At 55.1% G+C, this 15226-nt stretch overlaps 3 protein-coding genes across 3 annotated transcripts; 1 reads left to right on the forward strand and 2 right to left on the reverse strand.

The window, feature by feature from the left end:
• Positions 1-495: 495 nt before the first annotated feature.
• On the reverse strand, positions 496-1195 carry NCLIV_036400 (uncharacterized protein; the record flags this gene model as incomplete). Its single annotated transcript, XM_003883841.1, has 2 exons — positions 496-817; positions 945-1195. 2 exons carry the CDS (start codon positions 1193-1195, stop codon positions 496-498), a joined length of 573 nt encoding a protein of 190 aa, XP_003883890.1.
• A 1382-nt stretch (positions 1196-2577) lies between these two features.
• On the forward strand, positions 2578-4058 carry NCLIV_036410 (putative cyst matrix protein; the record flags this gene model as incomplete). The annotated part of the gene is made up of 2 exons (XM_003883842.1): positions 2578-2672; positions 2783-4058. 2 exons carry the CDS (start codon positions 2578-2580, stop codon positions 4056-4058), a joined length of 1371 nt encoding a protein of 456 aa, XP_003883891.1.
• A 2530-nt stretch (positions 4059-6588) lies between these two features.
• Positions 6589-14205, reverse strand: NCLIV_036420 (conserved hypothetical protein; the record flags this gene model as incomplete). The annotated part of the gene is made up of 5 exons (XM_003883843.1): positions 6589-6606; positions 7013-7060; positions 7841-7909; positions 8528-8610; positions 9675-14205. 5 exons carry the CDS (start codon positions 14203-14205, stop codon positions 6589-6591), a joined length of 4749 nt encoding a protein of 1582 aa, XP_003883892.1.
• Positions 14206-15226: the final 1021 nt, after the last annotated feature.

Raw genomic sequence — 15226 nt, forward strand, 5'->3', positions numbered from 1 at the left:
AGATGAACCATCTCATCTGGCTGCACTCAGGTTTGCCACACATTTTTGATTTTTTAAAAACGTCCCCGTCTACACATAATGCGAAACACTATACAACACAGGCGCGACACACGGATTCGAGCAACGACCACCTGAAACTACATTGTACTCGGGTTGAGAACACGACGTTTCACGCCAGCACTAACGCAACGTAATTCACGCCGCCCTGCTGCGTTGCGGCCACTGCTCCAGCTCCATATACCACGCTTGCGTTGAGCTCTGCCCCTCTGGTGCCACCGAGGAAGGCTTCAAGAGCCCCTCCAAATCTCAATGCCCCCGTGACACTTTCCTTACACGACGCAACCGATTTCCTTCGGCAACTGTCAACCATCGATCCGTTTTCTCCATCGCTAACCCATGCCGTCGATCCAAACCAACTGCAGACATGTGCCAAAACACCCCAGTCGACTTTTGAGGGCGATTGAACATATGGCTACATGACAATCCCTTTGCAAATTAATGTTGCCCTTGAAGAGCTTCTAAATCTCCCGCAAGCTTTTCTGCATCCTCTTCTAGCTTCTCCTGATCTTTAAGAACTTCCATCTCGTCACGAACAAGAGTCGCTACAGCGGCCACCGTTTCCTCCAGGTTTTCAGTCTGCTCGGGAGAAAGACCTTCCGCTGCAGCAACATCCTCGATCGCCTCCTTTACTGTTTCTCCTTTACTTAACGCATCAAGGAAAATTCCCTCGTCCTTCTGCATGCGCGCCACGGTGTCCATCACTTCCGGAATGCTTACAAAGCCGATGTGAGAAGCCTTCCCATCCGCGTCCAGAACGCTGAAAGCACGCGAGACAACACACGCTCGAAAACAAATGTTTGCTTATCACATGATGCAGCTAACACACAGACGACATTCCACAGCGCAAGTACTTTTTTTTCGTTGAACACCAGTAGTCTACTTACGAGATCTCGAGCACATCTGGCGCACCCTCGGATCTGGTCACTCGGTAGCGTCTGCCCATCAGGTCAAGGTCTACTGATTGTCCGACTGACAACCCCCTTCCCGCGCGCCCGCCACCTAGCATTGACAACAAGGTAGGCGCTTGACCTTCGCCTCCCAAGGGTTTTTCCGCTCCCTCGGCCGCGTACACGCCGGAAGAAAGGGAGAGAACCACCGAGGCTGCAACCCCAACAATAGCGCTCACACGCACCATCTTGCTGAATGCCTTAAAAGAGATCACAAACACGTATGAACAATGAAAATGAAATTATTTGAGCCGGAAAAACACGTCCACAAAAGCAAACCCAGCCGAGTTCGTGTTCAGACGTGTACGCCACCCACGGTACAATTTATTCAGGGGAGAGAAAAAGAAGTCGCGGCAAAAACATAAAGCTCTTCGGCAGTTCAACGATGAAACTGCAAATTAATGAAATGATTTAAACTAATCCCAGCGCAGAACGGAGTTGCAATAACCTTCCGACAGAGACGCACCGGAGGACCTGGGAACCGATCCGAAATGAGACGAGGACAGCAACTTGAGACGGCTCATTGCGTCGCAACTGTGTTTGCGTAACCGCTGCGAGCAGTTCCGCCAGCCCATGAGTGGGATGTTCGTGTGCTTGGGATACTAGGCGGTTCACCTGAAAGGCGGTCGTCCCGCTCTTAAGAGCCGCCGCGCAACAGCCGAAGCGCTAGGGACCGTTGGTCTACCATCGCCCCATCGCTCATGAACTCTAGTGGGGAGAGCGTCAGCTCCGCAACAGGTCGTGTATCTGGAGGCTACAGTGAGCGTCGCATTTCACTCGCCAGTACTAGCAGCCTTGGCCTTTGGTAGCGTTGCGATGGCCTATGCCAGTGCGAGCGCGCTAAACTACTGGCAGTAGACACACCATCTGGTGAGCTCTCCCTATGTCTAAAACGTGAAGATGAGCGCGTGTGTGCGGATGACAGAGGTATCAAGACATCTGTCAGGTAGAAATTTTCTTTTAACAGTTGAACAATCGTTTCGTGACTCTCTGGTGGTCTGTCTGTGTACTAGATGTACTCTTTCCCAAGCCGCTCGAGGAACATACGTGAAGCACGGTGGTACTTCCTGTAGCAAAACATAGCAGGTAAAGGTGATGTGGTTCGAAACTGCAGTGTGTACTGTACTTTGGGGGGTGGCGCACGGTTGGGCACGCCCATTTGCTAGGGGTTCGGGGAAGGGAAGGGTGTGTGGTTGACGGTTTATCATCAGAGAAACTGGAGTGGGGACAAGATTATAATACGTCAAGCTGCAAGCCGCTGTAGTTGGAGAAAGCTGTTTTTGAGGGGCATACTTGTTTGCGCGGATGATGTACGTATTTCACCTAAACATGTTGAAATACGCTCGCTGAGAAACGGAGGCAAAATTCAGGAGGAATGGGGAAGGGTACCCGTATGGTGAGCACGCGTTGCAAAAGCACAAGTAGGAGAACACGCGACATAGAACAACTCGGCGGCCATGTGTGTAAACGGCATTAACGGATGTTTCCACCCTTACACACTCTCGATGCGTGGGACAATGGAGTCGATGAAAACGATGCATGGTTTGGTTGCATGACTGTGCGCAGCACAATGGCGTTCGGACGAGGCAAGAGGGGACTGCACGCTGCAGTCATCTTAGGCTTCTTTGTCCTCCTCGCCACATCATCTGTAGGATTGGGCCAAAGGTGAGTCAAAGCATGACGTGTTTTGCTACGTGTAGGAACAGCACGTTGCGGTTCGACCACTTGCTCAGTAGGGTCATGCAACACTTTGTGCTGATTCAACTGGTGTGCAGGGTGCCTCGCTACCCAAGTGTGGAGTCACTCGAAGAAAGAGTTGCCGAGGCTCTAGGGCGCCGTAGCTCCGCAGCGGCCAGTACTCTTCCAGGGAGTGACACGAACATGATATCAGATGGTCGCGCAGGCAGGGATGAACCAACAGCGAGCCCAGAGCATCATTCCGTGGACGCTCCGACCACGTCTGGGGAAGGCGAGGCAGATGCTGGGAAAGTAACGCTGAGGAACGATGAGGGCCTTGAGGGTAATATCTCAGCCGACCATGTTCTACATCCCCCTCCTGACAGTGAACACGAGGGTTTGCAGGAACCGGGCACGACGCATCAGGAGGCGCAAGAACCAGACGCGAGTGAAGCAATGGACTCTTCCGCGCTACCACTTTCCACGTCGGTACCACATCCTAACGAAGTCGGTTCAACACCAGGAACAGCGCTGCCTGCCCCGATTTTTAGCATTCCAGAGCTCTCACCGGAGGAAGTTGTCTACGTTTTACGGGTTCAGGGATCAGGCGATTTCGAAATTAGTTTCCAAGTAGGCCGGGTGGTGAGGCAGTTGGAAGCCATCAAGAGAGCATACAGGGAGGCTCACGGGAAGCTAGAAGCTGAGGAGCTGGAGTCGGAAAGGGGACCGACGGTTTCGACTCGGACGAAACTAGTTGACTTTATCAAAGAAAACCAGAGACGGCTGAGGGCGGCGTTTCAGAAGGTTAAGATTCAGCAAAAGTTGGAGGAGATCGAGGAACTGTTGCAGCTGTCACACGCACTAAAATCTCTAGGTGCCCGCCTGAGACCCTGCCAAAAAAGTAATTCCCCAATGGAGGAAGAGATTTGTCGTAAGACGAAAGCTTTGGGCGAAATGGTTGCCCAGAAAGCGGAGGATCTTCGTCAGCATGCGTCAACTGTCTCGGCTCTGCTAGGTCGCGAAGCTGTTGAGAGACAGTTGCGGCGTGTCGACAGTGAACAACCCTATGAACAAACAGACGCCGGGGTTGCAGCCAGAGCAGAGGAATTTCGGAAGGCACTGGAGAAAGCAGCTTCCGGTGCGAGACAATTCGTGGGGACCACAGCGGACGAAATAGTGGAGGAAGTGAAGGAGGATGCTCAGTACCTGCGTGATGGTGCGAAAGAAGTGTTGACGAAGAGCCAGCGCGCGCTAGTAGACGCGTTTCAGGCGATCCAAAGGGCTCTACTGGAGGCGAAGGCAAAGGAGCTCGTAGATGCCGCATCAAAGGAAGCTGAAGACGCTCGTAAGATCTTAGCGGAACAGCCAGCGTGATTCGCCGAGGACGAAGTTGGTAATGCACGGTGAATGAGGGTTGGTCATCCCAATCCCCAGCTTGATAGCGTCACGTGGGTTTTTCGCCGGGGAAACGATCATTAGGGAGGTGATGTATCGCAGTAAACATGGGCATATCAGCACCAGTTTTTTTACATGTGAGGGATGGGATCCAGTGTAGGTGTAAGGGACAGCTGTCTTTCAAATTTGGGCTTCGGTTGCCGCTCCCGTTCTTTCAGCATATGTACAGGTATGTACAGTGAATAAGTGCGTGGGCCAATGTGCTCTCATCAATCATGTACAGAACATATGTTTTGGTCATATCTATGCAGCGCCTGCATGAGCCCATGCCGCTCGTGTTTTACGAAGCCAGATGCGGTGCCGCCCTGTCCCAGCTACACATGCTGTGCACGGGGAACAACGGCCATGTTGGAAAAGTCACTGTTTTATAAATGATTGACAACTAATGAAAAAGCACTCAAGCGGGAAATGTTTCATGCGGTCCAAAGAGCAGGGGGGAAAGTCACTGTTTTATAAATGATTGTGACAACTATCTAATGAAAAAGCACTCAAGCGGGAAATGTTTCATGCGGTCCAAAGAGTAGGGGGCGGGCGTGGTACTGATGATTACCGCGTAACAATGACCACGCCGGCGCAGATGTCGCAGTGCTGTAGCGTTTGATGTTCTTTTGTATGGCGGAAGGGTGACAAGGCAAACGGCGAGAGTCGACTTACAGACTCACCACCGGGCAACCATCGGTTCCCAGGTCAATAAGCTGGACTATTGTCAGCAGATGCGATGATAACGCGTGCCATACATAAAGAGCGTACCCGTGCTAGTTAAAGATGCGCACGCGGTTCTGTTGGCAGAGGTCGGAGGCTTGCCTCATGGAGCAACCGAGGGGGCGCAGTTCTGTCTTCGTGTCTTCCGTTTGTGTGTTTGAGAACGAACAGATACGGCGTATGTGCTTGCCTTGGTCACAGGGAGCTCACCACAAAGCCCGTGTAGTCGGGGGAGTACTGCTGGACACAGTGGCGAGAATACGCGTGATCAATGCCGGCAATAGAGAAATCGGCATGAAATTGTGTAGCGGATGGCGTTCTGTATGTCGTACAAGCGACCCTGGATCGTGTGTACCCCCCTACGGGCGGGCTGCCCTGTGAAGGCAATATAAAATGTAATCCAATGATTCGTTTTCATGTTACACCAGATATTCTTAGGACGATGGTACTGACCATACTAGCATCTGAGTAGTAGTCTCTCGGTGTTCGGTGGCCAATCTACGACTCTAGCAATGGGTTCCCTCTCTACCCTAGGTTCCGTAGTGTGGGCACATCACATGATGACTGTCGATCCAGAAATTGATACACGTGCATGCTTCTCAGCTATGACAATTATGATTGCTATTCCTACAGCAGCCAACCGGATCCGATTACTTGGGGGAAACTTTTTTTTAAGGGTTTACGAAGTTCTTTATGATTGCTGTACACCACCATCCCAATGGACTACTGAAGACAGCTAAAAGGCTTAGATTTTAGTATCCTACTACATGAAGGTTATTCCATATCAGTTACGTTCTCGTCGTTCTCGTGCCAATGCACAATTTATTTGGAAGTTCATAAGCATTTCAATGGAGGTAACGACTTTGCGTGAAACGCTTGACGCCAGCGGTACTATTACCGTAAAGAGAATCACATTTTTCGCAGCCAGACGCTTGGCGCTTTTCGTCGTCCAAACGCTGTTCTCTACCGCACGGGGACGTCAAGCGGACCTTAAGAGGTGGTAAAACAACAGTGGCGAAAGAAATGCATTCCGCTTTTACATGTGACAACACGTTTCAGTCTAAACATGACGGTGCCGTGCTTCTAATCGGGGGACAGCGTCATCTGCGCCTTTCTGTGTCCCTTTTGTACATGTCACGGATGCTCCGACCGAGGCGAAAACACCGTTACTGGTACTGCCTCCTCATTTGCTCATTTTCAGCCTTTCCGAAACGATATTAAGCTACAGGAGCCGTGCCACGATGGAGTCAGAGTTGCTCGCCAACTCCTTGTTAGAAAGCGAGCCACCATTTTGTTTGGCGACACGCCGGTGGCGTCCCCCGTTTTCCCCATCTACACAACAGCTGGAACGCGGCCTTGCACAGAGCACACCAGAAGATATCACATGGCGGGAGTCTACGCGGATACAGTATTCCTTGTTCCGAACGTAGGAGGGATTTCCAACGTGCGTGGCTCCACAGGGCAGGCGGACTTGTGCCTCAGCAAAGGCAGAGGCTGTCGCTGCGCACGATTTCTTTCTCTCCTATCCCGTTTCGCTTTTGGTTTATCAGTCAAAATGAAGCGCTGCGTAAACTCAACGGAGAAGCGACGTCGGGAGACACCCTGAACCCTCTCGCCGGAGTGTCGCTGCAAACCGTTCGATGTCTTCTTTGACAAGTGTGCATCCCTGTCCTCGCACACGAACTATGCCACCTAGCCAAGTCTGAACAGAAGAACAGTGAAACATTCCACAGTCTAATAGGGATCCTCAGTGAAGGACTGCGGACTGTGGGTACAGAGAGAAAGGCAATGGGGCAGAAGATCCACCGGCACGTACTGCGTAGAAAAACGTGTCCAGTTAAACCTCAAGCTCGCGTCTCCGTTTGACATTTGAAGCGGTCAAAATTAGCACCCACAACAAGCACTGCCCGTTAAGAATACAGGCGACTGACCCTGAGAAGAACGCAGCAGCGGGTTTCGACGGGGCGCCACGCGGGGCTCGAGATGGCCACATTCGTACCTTTACACGTATATATATATATATATATATATATATATCACGCATTTGTGTGTCTCCGATAGCAGCATCCTCGCATAGGGTTCCGAGTCTCTGTCACATTTTGTCTCCCTGTCTATCTACAGAGGTCGGTAGCCGCGCTACATCTATATACAGCAACACAGAGGAGGCATACCAAGAACTGGTCGGCGAAATGACGGTAGCTTGCGGCTGCATTCATTTGCTGCGAACAAACATATGATAAAAAGACAACAACAAAACCGAGCCTCTTCATTTCATCGGCAAGTGCCACTCCTCACCAGCTGCCACACAACTTGTATATGTGAGCTTCCAGATCGTACACCGGCTCGAACGCAAGAGGTGAAATCACCGTTGCCTCTTCGTGACGAAAAGGAACCTGTTGCAACGGATCTTGTTCGTACTCTCACCGACTCCCCATCAGAAAAGGAACAGGAAATTGCTTCCAATAAGTCTACTGTGTCCGCATTCAAAGAACCAAAGAACGATTGAAACGCTCATACCGAAATAAAATGACCCCAATGCGTCTAAAGACTACTTGTGACGAAGACGTATACACACAAATGTCTATACGTGCATACAGAGAAATACTCCTATCTCATAATTATATCTATATATAGTGTGTTATATGCCAGATATGTCACGGGCAATGACGACGCAACCTGAATCTCGTTTACATCGTGTGCGTCGAAAAGAGGCGCTTAAATCAGGACTCTTGGCTTTGTCACTTCCGTTTAGGAAAGGCGAGTTGCGTGCGTGAGTGTGCTGGCGTCTCCGCGCCGTGCATTCCTCAGAGGCGTGATCGTGCCTAGCTTGGGGCTGGAACACTTTTGCAGTGCGTCTTTTGAGCTCGGCGTTTCTGCCGGTTGTTCATTCCAGAAGGACTATGCCCGAGATGTCCACACGTCCCACAGCAAAACAAGGTCGGTGAAGGCTTCCCGGTCGAAGGGACACCGGCTGAGGATAATAGGAATCTCCAGCGTACCGTGAGGAGGGGCAACGACGAGAATTGGGTGTCAAGCACATGGAGCGCGCTCGGCATTTCCGCTGTGCCCTACAGAAAGACGCGACAAGATCTGGAAACCTAATATAAAGGCTGGCTGTAACACTTCCAAGCGACATGGATAAGCCGAGCAGGGGCGCGGAACCACAAAGCATCCGCGCTCACGTGGGTCACGTTTTTTACTGCCCCCACATGTCCCTGCGCCACACGCGTGAACGACGGTTCGCAAACGGCTTCACCCAGCATCAATGCATTTGGATAATGCGCTCTTGTATTCTTGCGCGACATACGCAAGTGTAGATACACGGCGCAGAACTTTACAGAAATGGAAACATCCCTGCCTGCATGTATATTCCTGCGACAGCAACGTTTAGCTGACGCTACGTACAGGCTCCATACATAGGCGTCCATGACAACACACAATAGTAGAGATCGGGCGCAGCATGCATGCTATGTAGCGTGATCTTTACACAGTTCACGTGCCGTGTGTAAGCCCCTGGTCCAGTATGGCCAGCTTCAAACTAAAAATGTCGTTTTCTGGGAAAACGACGATTCCTATGTAGAAGCTCATGCGCCCCCATCTAGATCTCCTCTGCACGATAAGCGAGCAAGCCCGATGTCTCTTGTAGACATTTCCTCACGCAAGACACATACACAGCTCGGGCTGACCTCCTCGTGATCCAAGCGCGCCTGCTCTTGGAGAATTTCGGCGATCGAAAAGGAAGTATCGTCCGAGTCAGAGTCGTAGTCCTCTGGAGAGAAACACATAACTTGTGTCGGCAGATGTCGCTGTTCTTTATGCGGAAGCGCACCTGAGAGCCTCCGTACACAGAACCTCTCAAGGTGTCCCGGACAGAGAGAGCCGAACGCGAAGTGGCGCCGCCATGTGCGGTCCCTCTGGATAGTCGCAAACCCTTCAGAGCGTTCCCCTGTTCGTTCGTTCCCAAGTGTTGATACGCCATCAAACTCCAACCCTCGTGTCCAATCTAAAGGTACACACGATTCTCCCCCGGAACAATCGCCTGCTAATCGGCACACTCATTCCGCAGCTCGCCCAGCGACACTCCTCTGACTGCCTTCTCTCTCAGATACAATCCGCATGTGCTTTTCTCTCCTCGCCAGACTGATTCCATCCCGTTCGATCACGCCGCGAAGCGACACACGTCAACGGCACTGCGGGGAAATGCTGTTCTACTTTTGAGTGTCGCGGCATGTGAATCCGTTTCCGGCGACCCCTGACCTCCCTAGCTCTCCCAAAACTGTTTCTACTGTTCGGTGGAAGCGCGCAGTCGTGCAGCCCCAAGCGACGAGTTCGTTGAGCAGGGCGGTTTGAGAGGCCGCCGTATGCAGTCCTGGCGGGCTGACGCTGTTCCGTGAACAGAAAGAAAATAAACACTACGGCCATCCCCTCCGTCGACTGCTTCCTGTCTCGTCGTCGGTACACGATGTTCTGGTCTGAACTCTCGCGTGCCAATCTCTCTGACGGCTCGCGACTCCCTAGTTCGCCAGGCATGTCCCTGGACTGCTTAAGACAGCTAAAAGTGTTGGATTTTAATATCCTACTACATTAAGGTTATTCCACATCAGTTATGTTCTAGGCGGAATATACGGATTGCTGTTACCACTCGTATGAACAGCGCCATCTCGCGACGCTCCTGTTTCCTCCAGAAACAAACGTTATCAGTATATACACCCGACCCATTCACACAGAGAGATGTATCTGTGTAATATCTATGTCGTGCCAAGAGCGTGGGAAACACGAACTGGGGACGCTTCAGAACAGGACATTCGACTTCTGTGAGTCGAGATGTCTTACCCGGTGGCAGTTCTCCTGGGCGTTTGAAGATGAGAACGGGGGCGCGTGCCTCGGGACAGGTAAGCGCCTCCGTCCCTGTTTCTCGATTCCTCACTTGTCTCCTCTGAGGATCTCTCCGAGCCGCAAGCGTCTCGTCAGTCGCTGGCGCGCCGAGTCCAGGCGTCTCACGAGCGCGTTGCTCCGGCGCCCCCAAGTGAAGCAGGCGACTCGGGCCAATGAAGATGACTTGTGCTGACTCTTCCGGGAAGCCTTCGAAGCGCTCGTAGCGCAGCAGCATGACTCGCCTACCACTTTCGCGTCCGACAGTTCGCGGTCCAGGCAGCATGGCGACTGTCGCTGGCCACCAAACAATTTTGTCCACGCCTCGAGACGCCTCTTCCGCCTGCGCGTCACCTGCGGTCCCGGCCGAAATCGAAGCCGTCTCCCCGGCGCGTTGCCGCCCGTCCGTCGGGGTTTGAAGCGAGGCTTCGTTGTGCTGTTTCTCGCGGCACCCCGCCGTGCACTCGCCTGACGCATCTGTCTCACCGTTTCCTCGGTCGCTCGTCCCGGCAACCGACTCCTCGTCTCCACCGGCGATCCGCCAGCACACTTCAATCCTGTCGCCTACATGCACCCTGCCGACGCGCTCAACGCTTTGCAAGTCTCGTGCGTCAAGAGGCGAGACCGCGCCCTCCTCGGGATTCGGTCTCGTCCCCTCCACGGTGGATCCGCTTCCAGAAAGCAGCATCGATGCCGAGAACGCGTCCCCCAATCGACGCACATTTCCTCGGCTCCCTTCGTCCGAGGAAGCGAGTACACAGCTCGCCGCGCCCAGAGTTGCATCGACGCCCCTGACGCCAGACTGCTTGTCCAGAGAACGAAAGGCAGAAGCGCCAACAGAGAGAGGAGGGGAACAAGACGAGAGTGAGGAAGCACACGACGGATACGAACGGCCAACCGCGAGCGAAGGGGAGACAATGGCGAATGCCGAGGCAGAATCAGAAGAACGGGTTTCCTGCTGCCTGCGTTTCGCGTCGTCTGTACATGCAGGTGGACGCGCGGCGGATGCAGCCTCTGAAGCAGACGCCCCAGAAGAAGCACTCACTGACTCGCGCGCACACAGCCCCGGTCGCGCCGGCGCGTCCGCATCTCCAACACTTTGTTCCTTTGTTTCTGTGGTTCTGTCTGTTTGCCGCTGCGTCGCCCCTGCCTCAGCAGACTCCGCGGCCGTCCCGGTCCCGTCTACCCGCGCTGCGAGTTTCTCTGAATCTCTTTCCGGCACTGCGGTTGGTGTTGCTGAGGGCTGGTCGCCACATCCTGGGAGCGAACGCTTTCCTCCGGCGCCGGGAACGTCAATTTCTCGCCCGTCGCAGAGTTTCCGTGTTCCATCTCTGCCGACCTGTGAACGGACGAGAAATGGCGAGAGCAAAGAAGGAGCGCAAAACTCCCTCGCCGGGCTGCGGGCACGCGCAAGCAGCGGCGGGGGAGGCGCAGCTGCAGGGACACCTGAGGCGGTCGAAACGACACCAGAACCCGCGGGCAAGTCGTCGGTCCAAGAAGCGCAAACCAGCGTGGGCGACGACGGCAGAGACGCTGAGGAAGCAGCCGCGGCGTCGCACGTAACAATTGGCGAGGGCGAGGAAGATGCGAGCGAGGGACGGGAAGAGGAGACAGCGGCAGATGGGGGTGAGGTCGGGGGTGCAGAGGGCGAGGACACTGCCGCGGAGACACACGAAGAATTCGGTGCTTCAGGCTCGAGAGGCAAGAACGACCGAGCTGTCTCCGATGGATTCGGACCCGGCTCCGTTTCTGTAGAGGCCGTCTGCTCTCCGACAGCCTCGATCTCCCAGTCCGGAGGCGGGCACGTCCACACGCGCTTGCTCCTGGTTGCGCTGCAGCTCGGCAAACAGACAGCTGTCTCTGTCTCCCCAGACACCCCGCTCCGGCGGAGGCGACACGGCGTCGGAGAAGCAGACGGAGGCGGCGGAGAAGGCGCCGGCACGAAGAGGGGCGAGTCCTCTTCGGGGGACCGAGCGGGAGTCATGCTCGTCGTCTTTGTCAATCCACGAGCACACAATCGCGGTTTGCTCGGCGTCTGCAGCTCTGCGCATCTGAGCGTCGAGGAAATCCGGCTCGGGTGGAACGCCTGAGCGATGGATGGATTGATGGGTTTTGCGTCGTGCACGCAAGCTGCCGAATCGACCTGTTCCGCGACTGCAGAGCCGTCTCGGCTCGCAAGTCGACGCAGGCGCTTCTCGCCCTCCCGCCCCGCTCGCGAGGGACTGTCTTCAGGGCGAAGCCGACGACGGTTGGAGGGGAGCGTCGCCTGTTCCTGTTCCTTCTCTGAACCACTGGGGGTACTCGCGGTTTCAGGTGTGCGTTGTGGCTTATCGAACGCCTGGAGGCGACCGGTCGCCGCGGCTCTCGCCAAGGGCGGCGCTCCTCCTTCCCCAGCCCTGAGCCGCGTCAAACACGCATCGCCTCCTTCGCTTCCTCCCAGAGCATCTCCACTTTTCTCGCGCGCGTCTCGGTTGCGCTCTCGCTCGTTTGCAGCCGGCGACGGAGAAGAAGTTGGAGCAACCACTAAGGCAGCAACAGAACACCGCGCTGGGCCACCCTCGGGTCCTGGAACAGCCACAGATGTGTCGAGCACTTGTTCTCTGCGCTGGCCGCCTCGTTCACCGGCAGGTGCATGCTCGCTTCCCCCCTCTCTACAGCCATCGATTTGCCTCTCGACACACATGGCGTGCGGAGGCTCGCCGAATGCTGCGCCCTCCGCGCTGGCGGCGACCTGACCGTGCACGGGAGTCTCCTGAGCTGCACGCGCCGTGAACGCCGCGAGGCGTCTAGACAGTCGGCCAGCTGCGCTGCCGTCTTGGTCCTGGACACGGACACACAAAGCACCTTCTTCATTTGGCGGAGTTCCAGCCTGTCCGGGGGGCGAGGCCGGAGACTGAGCAGCGACACCGAGGGTAGATGCTGTCTCAGAGAACACCAACGCGCCACAGGCGCCTTCTCCATGCGTCTCGCGGGTGCGGGGTTTCACTGTGTCGTCTGCGGTCTCCTCGTTTTCGCCTTCCTCTTGCCCTAGTGCGGGGTTCACCGCGGCGACGAGTTCGCATCCTTCTCCGCCTTCTCTTCCGTCGAGGGTGCCGATCGCCTTCACTGCCCCAGCGACGTCTGACGTTATCTGCAATCCACTTATGTCCCCGTCGGCTGCTGCCTGTTCTGCTTCGCGCCTCGAGTGACCGACATCCGCCTCGCTGTTTCCATTCTTTTCTTCCGGGAAGCGCGACACCTGTCGACTCCTTCCCGCAATCGGCTGCGTCGGCTGTACGTCCAGCTCCCCGCCGTCAAGGCACATCCCCTGCTCAGCTGAAAGCCAATTTGTGTCCTGTTCCCGTTCACGCACGGCTGCCTCTCGCGGTGCGTCTGCACTCCCGGCGGTTCCGTCTTCGCTCCGCGTTTCTTCCAAGACGAAGGACAACAGGTGGGACGAACACGTTGCCGAATCCCCGTCTCGATCCAACTCGCAACATGGCTGCTGCGCGCAGTCTGGGAAGCCGTCGCTCGCGCGTGCACCGGTTTCCGTGTGATTTGGAAGTGTCGCGAAAGAGACGCTGTGCACCGTCTGATCGTACATTTCGTCTCCCCCGCTCCCCGGTGTCTTCTTGACTCTCTTCAGAGTCGTCTCCAGACCTGTCACAGTCGTCCGGTCCTCGTTCTGTTCACGAGGCGCTTCCTTCCGATTCTGAAGAACCCGGTTTTTGTCGGCAGGCGCGTCGACGCACGCAACGCTCGCCTTCTCTCTCTCCACTTCGAGGTCAGTCTCGCATCGGTTTTTCAGCCCTGCGCCTGTCTCCGTAGCAACACATCCTCGCGGTAACACACACGTGTCCTGCTCGACGACCGCCCCTCGCACTTCCGGGCCGATTCCGCTTTCGCAGTCTGCTTCGCACTCCGCTGCGTCACCCTCCGGTTGATCAGTCTGTGCTTCCAGACTTCTTCTCGCCCCTCGCGCTGTCGGCCTGTCCTGTGGCGAAGCCTTCGCGGCGTGCGAGGGTGGGTTTCCGGCTCCACCTGATCCTTGCTTCTCCTTCATTTCTGGTTTCGAAAGAACCTCTGGAGGAGGCGGAAACATCAGGGGTTCTGTCTTCTCTGCCAGCAGCTCAGCTGCGGCCAGAAACTCGCAGCGGAGAATTCCCTTCCGCCCAGGGAGATCGCCCCGATACTTATTTTCTACGGTTCCTGCGTAGACGGAGCCGAGGTACGACGCAGAGATGCGCGACGCCTGGCCGCCAGCGGTGCCGCACTCTGGTGGTTGTGGAAGGAAAAAAGGCTGCGCATGCAGGACACGCACATCCTCGGGTTTCGCTTCGTTCTCTGTCGGAACCGGAGAAGAGGAAAGGGAGGGCGAAGCGAACGGGTGGCTGTCTCCCCTCTCTCCGGAGAGGATTTCGAGGCAACCGGTCTCCTGGAAGGGGTTTAGGATGCCCGATTCGTGGTCCAGTTGGGCAGTGCACGAGTTTTCAGACAAAGTCGCTTTTCCCATTGACAAAGAGGACCCAGCGATCTCGCTGGGTTCTCCCTTTTCTGTAGTGGGCGATTCAGACATTCGCGTTTGTAGCGTGGACAGCCGAGCCGGGGCAGAGCTGCCAATAAGACGGCCAGGAAAGAGAGCAGATCGGAAGACAAGGAGGACTTAAGACGCACGGGGAGGTGAGTTAATCTTGCTCGTGCCGGAGAGTCTCAGAGAAGAAAGAAATCACGGAAACAACAACTCTGCTGGCGCCAGTGAACACAACACGCGGGCCTTGTGACAGGTTGTCGTGCCACAGAGCAGCAAAAAGCGACACAAAGAAAAACCCACAAGTTGGCTCTCGAAAAAGGAAGCCGAGATAAGAGCGTCTGGGGGAAAGGGATGTGAGAATGCGAGTTTTCTCTCCCACCAGGAAGCGGGAAACCGAAGTGAGGACAGAGGCTTCTCGTTTTTGTTGGGAGGCGCGAGGGCTTGCAGCCCGTCCAAGTAACGGCGATGCCTCGCCGCAACTCGGAACCGGGAAGGAAAGCCGCGAAAGATAATACGTTGAAAGAAACGAGCAGTTTAGACAAGACTGCAAGCGACAAGTCTTCGGGTCCCGACGAGGAGCCTGCTTAGCACGCCAGAGCTGCTGTCCGTGTCAAGACGAGTCAGTTTCCTGAGAAACGGGGAAAAGGGGAAACCAGAGGGAGACACTGCAAACGCATAGAACCGAGGGCGTCGACCCAAATCAAAGAACGAAGAGAGAGACCGAAATGCCGTCAAAAATCAGCGTCAGATTCTTCCGTGACATACCGGGGCCTTTACGTCGACACACACAAACACACACACACCGCTGGAGGCGAATCCGCCCCAAGACGGTCAAGGCACACAGGTCAAAAGTGTGTCGTTTGCTCACAAGCAAAATGCCAAGAACAACCCTTTTACGTTGAGAGAAGGGGAAGGCAAAAGACAAAAACGCGGCAAAAAGCGCTCTGTTCGCTGAAAAAGCTAGCGACCGTCTCATTGGTCGCCGCGGGCTGTCTCTCTCTCA

This window comes from Neospora caninum, chromosome VIII (genome assembly GCF_000208865.1).
Source record: "Neospora caninum Liverpool complete genome, chromosome VIII".
Lineage (NCBI taxonomy): Eukaryota > Apicomplexa > Conoidasida > Eucoccidiorida > Sarcocystidae > Neospora > Neospora caninum.